At 42.1% G+C, this 10,744-nt stretch overlaps 1 protein-coding gene across 1 annotated transcript; it reads right to left on the minus strand.

The window, feature by feature from the left end:
• Positions 1-202: 202 nt before the first annotated feature.
• Positions 203-9,351, minus strand: LOC115233630 (forkhead box protein O-like). The gene is made up of 2 exons (XM_029804169.1): positions 8,367-9,351; positions 203-383 (listed from the first exon to the last, which is right to left on the minus strand). The coding sequence occupies exons 1-2, from the start codon at positions 8,835-8,837 to the stop codon at positions 210-212; spliced, it is 645 nt and encodes a 214-aa protein (XP_029660029.1). The 5' UTR covers positions 8,838-9,351; the 3' UTR covers positions 203-209.
• Positions 9,352-10,744: the final 1,393 nt, after the last annotated feature.

Here is a 10,744-nt window from a genome sequence, read left to right on the forward strand (position 1 = left end):
GAACGCATTTAGTCAAGTTAACAACTTTTTTTTCTCAGTGTATAATTGAATTATGACCGTAATATATTTTACATATTTAAAGATTTCATATTTTATACTTAGATTAATAAAAATAACGCGTATATATTATAATTAATATCTACAAAAACGTTCTTCTCACTTCCATAAAAAAAATTTCTTAATAAAATATGAAATGATGCAAGAACGACTTAATGGATAGAACGCTGCGTCGAAACAAGTCCGAGAAATTGACGAATGTAGGAATCCCGATGGAAACTTTTACTGGTCCCGTTCGCACCGGACCCGAAAGTGGGCGGGGGAGCAGATGATCTCGAGATGACGATATTGGCAACATGGTAGCGTCGCAAGATCGCACACGGAGGCTGAAACGGAAAAGAGAAGGACAGAGTGAGAGGGGAAAAGAGACGGGAGAATCCGAGGAGAGAGTAACTGGAAGAGAGAATGATCGGTGAAAGAGAGATGCGGCAACGACGCCGGTCGTGCAAAAATAACGCGGGAAGCCTCCTTTAAACTCAACCGAGCGCGTCTATAACTCGAAATACACACCGCGTATAGAGGAAAGGAATTTTGGGGCTTGTATCGAGAGTGTGCTCGAGAATAGGATAATGATTCTTATAAATGTATGGATCTGAAGATTTTATTTCTAATTTTATTTGATTTAAAAGCGAAATTGATAACTAAATATAAAAATATATCAGCTTCATAAATGTAAATGATAATAAAATATGTTTATTTACTTCATTTTTTAACTACTCAATAACGTATCTCGTTTTTATAAAATTTTAATCTAAGCTAAAATGTTTTTTAATTAAAGTTGAATAAAGTCTAAGCTAAAATGTTTGATAAATTTGGAAAAAAACGTAAATCGATTTTGCTGAGCGAAAATCGATTCCGAAAAAATTTTGGATAACGTAATCTATGTTTACAAATTTTGACCTTCTGCTCCGCTAAGATTAGACTCTATACATAACGCGAATAATTTTCGAAACGCGTATAGAGAAAAGAAATTTTCGGGCTTGTATCGAGTGTCCTCAAAAACAAAAAAATGATTCCCATAAATGTGGATCTGAAGAGATTTTATTTCCCATTTTATTTGATTTAAAAGCGAAATTGATAACTAAATATAAAAATATATCAGCTTCATAAATGTAAATGATAATAAAATATGTTTATTTACTTCATTTTTTAACTACTCAATAACGTATCTCGTTTTTATAAAATTTTAATCTAAGCTAAAATGTTTTTTAATTAAAGTTGAATAAAGTCTAAGCTAAAATGTTTGATAAATTTGGAAAAAAACGTAAATCGATTTTGCTGAGCGAAAATCGATTCCGAAAAAATTTTGGATAACGTAATCTATGTTTACAAATTTTGACCTTCTGCTCCGCTAAGATTAGACTCTATACATAACGCGAATAATTTTCGAAACGCGTATAGAGAAAAGAAATTTTCGGGCTTGTATCGAGTGTCCTCAAAAACAAAAAAATGATTCCCATAAATGTGGATCTGAAGAGATTTTATTTCCCATTTTATTTGATTTAAAAGCGAAATTGATAACTAAATATAAAAATATATCAGCTTCATAAATGTAAATGATAATAAAATATGTTTATTTACTTCATTTTTTAACTACTCAATAACGTATCTCGTTTTTATAAAATTTTAATCTAAGCTAAAATGTTTTTTAATTAAAGTTGAATAAAGTCTAAGCTAAAATGTTTGATAAATTTGGAAAAAAACGTAAATCGATTTTGCTGAGCGAAGATCGATTCCGAAAAAATTTTGGATAACGTAATCTATGTTTGCAAATTTTGATTCTCCGATCCGATAAAATTAGACTCTATACATAACGCGAGTAATTTTCGAAACGCGTTGGGCGGTCTGCCGGCGATTCACGCTAATTGCGCCGTTAACCCTCGCTTAATGACTGCGTGATAAAACACAGCGCGCTTTTCCGTGGAAAAACTCGGAGCTGCGGAGTGAATTTTTCGCTCCGTCGATTATGACACTTTACGTGCGCGCGCTTCCGATTTTGCATGATTTATGCTTCCATTAATTTGTTCACGCGGGGGATATGAGACGATACACGCATCTCGAACCGTGCCAAGTTTTTTTTTACAATGCAGAATTTTACTCACAATTATATCCGAGATCGCATGTGTTACAGATCCATTTAACAAATTGTTCATTTTTTTTTTAAACAAAATTCTTTTAGTAATAATTATAATGTGCAATAATTTTGATATTATTTTGAACACTACTAGTTTATACTAATTTTAATATTACGTGTATGTGTGTGTGTGTGTGTATTTTGTGAATATTATTTATTTGACAAGTGCAAAAAATAATTTCTTTCTTTCATCTATTATTTCATCTTTTATTTCTATTTTGTTTTCGTAATAATTATTTTCTCTCTCTTAAATTCGTATTACTAATTGTAATTAGACAAATTTGATTATATTTAATCGCCTAGTTAATTAAGTAATTATCACCCCATTTATTTTTTATGAGTATTATTTTAAGCGGGAGTATTTTATATTTTATTCTTTACAATTTTCTTTAATTATCATGTATATGTAGATAATACACAGAGTCTAATATGTGCTCCGTTTCGTAGAATGATTCACAATCAATCCTTCGGGCCGACGGAAATATTAGAAAGCGGCGACTGCTTTTCATTAAGTCGAGGATGTCTCGTTAAAAGTTTATATGGTCGATTACTGTCTTTATGCCTCGTTTTAATATACTCAATCCGTATCGGGACTGTGATAATTATCAAATCAAATCGTGAGAACAGTAGGACTCTGGAAACTGTAGTTCGACGTTCGTCATATCTATTTTATGCCGCCAGTTTCCATTATCGCTTACGATTAATTACCTTCGATATATTTGATCACGCCTATCATTCCTCGCGAAATTATTCCATTGTTTATACAGTAACCATTGATATAAAAATGTACCTATTCTGCGAAATGCACGTTCTTATAAGAATATTTGTGGAAACGCGAGAGTTCTTCTCGAGACTCTAAATCGACTACTGCCATAGAATCTCCTATCTTCTTGACGAGTAAATTTCCATCAAGCTTTCCACGTCAAGCAGATTCCTACGTTATTTGAAGATTGCAAATCGCCTCTCTATTTTAAATTAGCACAATATATCACCGTTTCATGTCGACAATCCTTATCACGCTAATCGCGAAACAACGACGTCAGAGTTACAAGGTAACTTCGCGTGAGATATTGTCACGCAAGGCACTGTTCAGAGAAATCAGAACACCATGAAACTATCCAGATGCATTTATAATTTTTTCCTGGCTCGGCAATTGCTGCGTAGTTAGTCCTATTTAAAATATCAATCGTATTGCATATCCTTGGAAATTCCTCATTATGACACGCGACGAAATTAATAGCCATAGCCTCAGTATGTATGTGTGATGGTTTCACCATATAAGTTTTTTATCCGTGTACAAAATTGTTGAGCAAAGCAATCATGATTTGTCTACGATCGTCGTTTGATGTCATCGGAAAAAAAAAAAATTATATATATGTTCAAAAAGACTTTTTCTTATTCTGTCGGAAAATATTCTTCCATATATAACTTTTGCGTAGAGAACGCGCGTGACATAAATAGCTTTGATATCATAAACTACTCCCAAAGTCGACACCTTGGATTTAATGACCACGACAATTTTAATTATCAGGAGAATGCGCCGCGTGTTAACAGATAAAATCAAAGCTTCTGCGCGACACATCACATTGATTCTCTCTCTCTCTCTCTCTCTTTCTCTCCAAGAAACCGGAGATAATTCGGCGATAACGATCTCAGAGAGAGAATCCGGGATTCTCCGTGGTGTTCCGATTTCACTGACCGATAGCGTTCCAGTATCTACCGTGCCGTAACAACGTGGAGATATCGCGAAGAAACGGAGGGACGGTCGGACATTCTCAGTCGAGCTCACTGTCGGTCGTTAGAGCGCGCCGGGCCGTCTCTAATCGTCATGGAAGGATACTGAGACCGGTGGATCAGCCGGTCTCAGGGAACGGGACGGGGAGGATTGGAAGGGGGGGGGAGGGGAGGAGAGGAGAGAGTTTTGTAATGACGGGCGCCAACCAGCGTTGGTCTTCAAACCAGACGGATGAATGACGTTTTTGGCTCCTCGACACCTCTCCTCTCTAGCGCGCGCGCTGCGCTAGAATTTCAAGCCTCCGCTATATAAAAAGGAGATGGGGAGGGGAGGGAGTGGAGGAGAGAATTAGGCTGCTCTATCCAACAGCGCGATGGCTTAAGGGCTTTTCACATCTCGGCTGAGAAACGCGAGCCCTCTCACTGTCAGTCCCCTTATTTTTCCTCTCCACCTTTCTCTCGCGACCTCTCATATAGCGCTCTTATAGAGTCTCTTATAGATGCGGCTATAACGTTATAGGCAAGCGGCACTCGTGGAAATTTAGCGGTAATCTGTAAAGTAAACCGCTTTTTCGTCATTACGTGTTAAATCTCGCGAGAAGCTTCAAAAGTAGACAATCACACTGTAAAAAATTTTTTTTAAATTCAGTTTTTATCTGAATTTTCAAATCTGAGTGTCTGAAAAAAATTTCAGGCAATCTATCTTAATTATTAGAGTCGTTTTTCTGAAAGATCAGGAGAATTTGTCTAAAAATTGAAGTGTGTCTGAAAATTCAGACAGTGTGTCTGCAAAAAAGCTGCGGATACTTTGTCTGAAGTTTCAGTCAACGCTTTTTTACAGTGTAAAATTGAAAAATACATGCAGGAGAGACTATCAACAGACCACATCCGAGACGAAGGTCTGAGCGATTCACGCGTAAAATTTAATTCACACCACGCCGACGAAACGCATCGCTGAGAGACGCGCATCGTCCGCGTTATCGCGCGCGGGCTAATAAAAATTTCTCGACTAGCGGAGGCGCGATTGCACGCCGGAAAGAGCACCAATTATTGTGCTCGTTACTCGAGTAACAACAATGTTACCATAAGTAACTACATATAATACTTGTAGCAACGTAATTAATAGCGCACGCGTGATAAGCGCGCATATAAGTGCGGAAGGACCTTGATATAAAAGGGGATAAGAAGCGCGCTTGATGAATAAGTTCCACTTGCACTCGTGATATCTACATCATTAATACCGTCTATTTAATAACGTCTCACTCGTACAATAAATGTAACATTGCAATATATTCGCGTTGATATCGGAGAAAAGACTTACGATCGGTCATAAAAACGAGGCTTTATCTATACAATTTCTCGCGATTTCCTCATTTCCGACATCATGATCCGCCGATGACCGATGTGGCATCCGAATGAAATAACGAATAACTCGTTGAGAGTGCACGCTGGCAAGAAGAGAATCTCTTCCCTTTCCTCCGATTAACGATTCTCGGAACCGCGTATCCCTGAACTTTCGCCGGACATTTTCGCGTGCCGCACACTAAGCCGTGCATAAATAATGCGCGTCGTAATGTCGTCTGAAGAGAGCGAAACGAGCCACGACGATTGTCCGTCCGGCGGCATCGATTTATGCGTGTACTTCGACCCGGCGTGACGTCGATGATGATGATGGCCGGCAGCGACGACGACGACGACGACGACGACAATGGCGATGGCGATGCGCGAATCGACGGTGCAAACGGGCCTTAAACTCTCCCCGCGCTGCTGCATTTTGCATCGGTATGCATTCCCGTGCGCGCGCGGGAAACACAGAGAAGAAGAGATACAGATATATATATATATATATATATATACCTCTCTCTCTCCGTCGGTTCTCCTCCGCGCCACGTGACTGCACGCTGCAGCTGTAGCCGTCGCTCTGCGCGACTTGCATCCGCAAGTTCCTCGCCTCCGTGGATTTTTAACGCGAATTCTCGCCACGAGTTTGACGCCTCGGCTCGACAAGCGATAATTGAGCGACCGTGAGTACACCAAAGGTATTCCTCCATAACCGGCAATTTCTCGTATTTCATTTAAATAACGGAGAAGCGAGGAAAACACATGGATGGAAAATATATTCGTCGTGACATTTGTCAATTGGTTAAGGCGTTCGAGAATTACGAGAGGTCCTCAAACTTGGACTCTATTGGCTATGTGAATAAGGATTGCAATAACTTTTCCTTCATATGTCAAAACAACTTCAATTCAAATGCGTCAAAACAACTTTACTAACTTTAATCATGCTGCGTACAATTGGAAATATTAATTTTTTTATAGTAAGATTGATTTATTTTCTTAAAATATCCTTGTACACCTCGAGTACTAATAGTGTCAATTCGAGAATATGAGTAAAAAGATGCGGCTTTTTACACGCGAACAATTTCATGATAAGTTAAATGGCTAATAAACGCAGTATTAATGATTAAGTTGGAATTTTTACTATTTTATCTAAACAAAAAGATATTAGTTGTCCAATATGTGTCTCTATCTCTTTATGAATTGTGAAAGATCCTTATAAAAATAATATACCAGTTGTGTATAATTTCTATATAATTTTTATCTTATTTTAACTATTTAATCATAGAAAATCTGACAATTGCAATTCTCTCTCTCTCTCTCTCTCTCTTTCTCTGTTAAAATATCAGAAATAATGAAAGAGATTAAAAAATGACGTAAGTGCCAAATTAAAGAAACTCTGGAAAAAACGCCGAAGAAATATTCGTCCAGTTCAAAGAAAAAAAATTTTTTTTTTCTCGCTATTTAAAGTGTCGTTCCAACAAAGTAGGTTCGAACGTCGACAGACATAATTTGCGTAGAAGACTATTAACAATTACACACGCGCAACTGCAGGTTTTCAAGATTGAATTACTTCGAAATGTTGATGACTAATTAGTGAACGAAACACAAAAACGAGAGATATCTCGCCGGTCATATACGTAACGCGTAACGTCGAGCCCGTCGACCCAGAAGCACGAGCTTTATAATTGTAAACGCTATAATGCATTATTAACGTTTTAATTATGTGCGCCGCGCTAAATAAACACTCGCTGCTTCACGGTTCTAACGTTTTGTTCGACTCGTATTCGCGTTACATTTGTTTAATTTCATTAAAAGATCAACTGTCGTTTATACAAGCTATTTTGTTATTAATCAACAATTAATGATTTATAAGACTATAACTTAATATTTCGTTTTAATCGTATAATAAACAGTTGCGATTTTCGTTATGTTTACCGCGATAACTGTGACCTTTATTTTCCTCGAAAGATTACAATGTCGTAAGTTTAAAATTTACGATGCGCGTACGTAATTTATGTAAAATAGATTCGATTCCTGTTGAAATAAACGTTTGATGTATTTACTATCCTTTCTTTATCGTTTAGATAAGCTTCTTCTCTTATCAACGGTAAAGCGTAGTTTCAAGCTACTCGAGATATCCACTGTTTCCATTAATTAAAAAAATGTTAAACAAGAATTTATAGGAGCAATATTTTCACAATCGAATGACAATCGAAAGGAATTAACAGAGGAATTATAGAAAAATAAAATCGATGAATAATCGTAATTTTAATAATTATTAAAATTATTAAAATTTTACACGAGTGTATTAAAATTATAAAATAGAATAGCTCCTCCCGGACTGAAGATATTGTCTAAAACGTCCGTCCGTAATGTAATCGCGACGTGAATCATCAAAAATATCATGCGCACGAATTCCCGCCGGATGAATTCTCGCGCTCTAACCTTCGCACTGTCGCGTGTCACAATTGTTTCCATACAGAACGGAAGTTTTTATACTAGCGTGTAAACGTGACTCTGGAGTGACTTCGGCATTCATGCCGCACATTTAGTTCGAACTCGGGTTACCCGTGATAAAAATCGCGTTTCTTGCATTAAATGAAACTCCGGCCATAACGATGGCTCCAGGAACGTGGACTTTTTGTATTTTATTGCGTCTCGTGTGAGTCATCGTTTTAGAAAAATTTTATTGCGCATTTGCGTTAAGACGAAAAACAAGGACGCTTCGGCCAATGTGACACTCGATGATAAGCAAGGAAGAATCATTAACGCGAGAATTAATGTGTCGACACGAATTTTACGTTTTACTGCTAGTCGTTTGCATATCGCTCCGTTAACGAATTATACATATATCTTGAAATCACGAAGCGTGACCTCTTCAAACTTGTCCCAAGAGATCAAGGAAGATTCAACGCTAGAAAGGTCGCGCGTTTGTCATTGGGATTCTCATTAAAAACACGCTTTGGAAAAAGTGTTTCGTGACACAGGATTAAATTTTGATCGTCTAATCCCGAGTTTACCTTCTGACTAGAACATACACACACACACACACACACACACACACACACACACATACGAAAGTGGAAAAGTGTTCGCTTACCTTCCAACCGGCGCTGCTGTTGTTATCACCCTTGTCCTTGAAGTAGGACACATTCTGGACCATCCACTCGTAGATCTGTGAGAGGGTGAGCCGCTGATCGGGCGCGCTGGTGATCGCCTGCGTGATCAGGTCAGCGTAGCTGAGGTTACCCCAGGCGTTCCTCCTGGACGAGTTCTTCTTCACCGTCAGTAGACCGCCCTGAGCCAGCTGGGTCTGATGGGGCGGCGTGCCGCCTTCGGCGCCCTCCTTCGTGGCGGGCGCGTTGCCCTCGACGTATCCTTCGGGTCGCGGTAACGGCCATGTGTTGGAACGGGCTCTGGTCTGTGGCTCGAAGCCGGTCTCCAGATCCGGCGAGGTCGAGAACTCGAAGGAGACTCCCTTCTTCTGCGCCTGCTGCTGTTGCTGTTGCTGCTGCTGCTGTTGGGACGGGGTCATCGGCCCCGTAGCTGAGACCGGAACCGAATCCATCATATTGGATGATAGATCGACACCGAGAGAACCCGTTCGGGCGCGAGGGAGACGATCCAGATTGCGTTTCGGTCGCACTATCACTAGATACAAATGTATACGTGTGTGGAGAGATGGCCTTCGTACGTCCTCGTTCGTCCACGTTCAAGTCAGATTAATGTGCGTCGCTGCTACTTCTCACTGCGATTCCTCGACACATCACCACCAAAAGGGACCATCGATCGAGCGCGGGATCGGAACGCGCGGGAACTCTGTCGTGCCGAGCGACGACGACGACGTTCGACGGCGAGTTCGCGGGGAGCGGCTGCGATTGTGCCCTCACGTGCGACTGGCGACGGCGATGAACCAACTGAGGATTCCGGTGTTCTGCGTGCCGAAAGAGCGCGCGCGAGCGAGCGAGCAAGAGAGTCGTAGAAGGAGAACGACGGCGACGGCGACGATGACGGCGATAACAGCGGCAGCGGGGGAGAACGAGCGAGAGAGAGTGAAAGAGCGAGAGAGAGAGCGAGAGAGAGAGAGAGAAAGAGCGAAGATAGAAGAGCGAAGCCAGTGGTGCGAAGAGAGAGAAACGATGATAGGCGCACGACGCGGCGGAAGGAGGGAGCAGACCACGTGGTCAAACTCTGTGTTTACAAGCCGTGCCGTCCGGGGGTCACGTGGCCATGTTTTGATAGGAACTTGGCCCGCCAGCACGAGCCGAGCGAGAGTCTACTCTTCTACGTCGTCACTGATGATGACGATGATGGCTGCTCGTCGCGGCGTGATTCTCTCCGTGTTCGGCTAGCGACGACGCGATCCTCCCTAGAGTTCGCCGATGGCGCGATCGCGTTGACGGTGATCCTTGGTGCCCTCGTTGCTCTCGGCGGACCGTTTTTCCTGGTATCTCTCATCGATTATCCTCGGGATCCTCGGGATCGCCGGCGAGCTGTCGCTCCGCGCGTTCCTCCGAGCGATCGCGAGGTCGATCGCGCCTCTCTCGTGTCGGACACACGTGGACGAGTCTCCTTCGGGATGAGAATCCGTCTGTCGTGACGATGGTCGCGCTTTCAACCCCGTTCGGCGCGAAAGAAGAGAGGAGAGAAAGAGAGAGAAGGACTTGCGAACGTGCGCGCAAAATCGCTCGAAATAAATGACGACTCGTACTCTCGTATACGACGGATATGAGGTAAAGGAAACCTACTGACACTACGTACAACTTGCCGGCAAGGCAGCGCGGCGCATACTGGCGAATTCCTCCGGCCGGCGCTCGGAACCGACCGAGTGGAGCCGAAGTCGCGAGGAGCGAATTTGCGACGCCTGTCGCCGCACTTTGGCGCGCCGATCGCCGACAGCGTGACATGTGCGAGCGAGAAAGAGAGAGAGAGAGAGAGAGAGAGAGAGAGACGGAGAGAAAGAGACACGGAGAGTAAGAGAGCGAGAGAGAGGGCCGAAGGAGTACTCTCGTAGCGTGAAAGGGAGATGCACGGAGGGTACTCGAGAGTGGGGTGGTACTAGGTGGGTGGCTCGGCGGCTTGGTAGGGACAAGAAAACCGGAGTGGGAAGCTAACAGTATAGTGGGGAGAGAGAGAGAAAGAAGGATAAATAAGAGCGAGAGAGAGACAACTACGGGTTGCAACTTTGTGTGACGAGAGTGGGAGGCGAGAAGGAGAAAGAGAGAGAGATTGAGTGAGCCGGAGTCGGTGAAGGAACGGGGGAGGAAGAGGGACGAAGAGGGGAAATGCGACGCGAGGAGGGAGAGTGCAGCGTGCACTCTCGTCGCATCTAACGGGTGGGCGGGAAAAGGGGTATATACGCTGTATCCCACCTCCCTTTGGGGTTTAGGCATCGCGCGCAGAACCCACGAGGAGGGAATATTCGCACGCGGTGCATCTCTTCCCTCTCCCTCTACCGTCCTCCCCCCACGCTCTTAC

The sequence above is a fragment of the Formica exsecta genome, unplaced genomic scaffold (assembly GCF_003651465.1).
Source record: "Formica exsecta isolate Colony F162 unplaced genomic scaffold, ASM365146v1 scaffold18, whole genome shotgun sequence".
Taxonomy (NCBI): domain Eukaryota; kingdom Metazoa; phylum Arthropoda; class Insecta; order Hymenoptera; family Formicidae; genus Formica; species Formica exsecta.

What these genes read in the sequence shown, in the direction of transcription:
- LOC115233630 (XM_029804169.1), bottom strand. Translation starts at nt 8,837, where the DNA reads ATGATGGATTCGGTTCCGGTCTCAGCTACGGGGCCGATGACCCCGTCC. An exon ending in ACAGCAGCGCCGGTTGGAAG is followed by an intron (nt 384 to 8,366) that starts GTAAGCGAACAC and finishes TTTCCGTTTCAG; the next exon opens with CCTCCGTGTGCGATCTTGCG.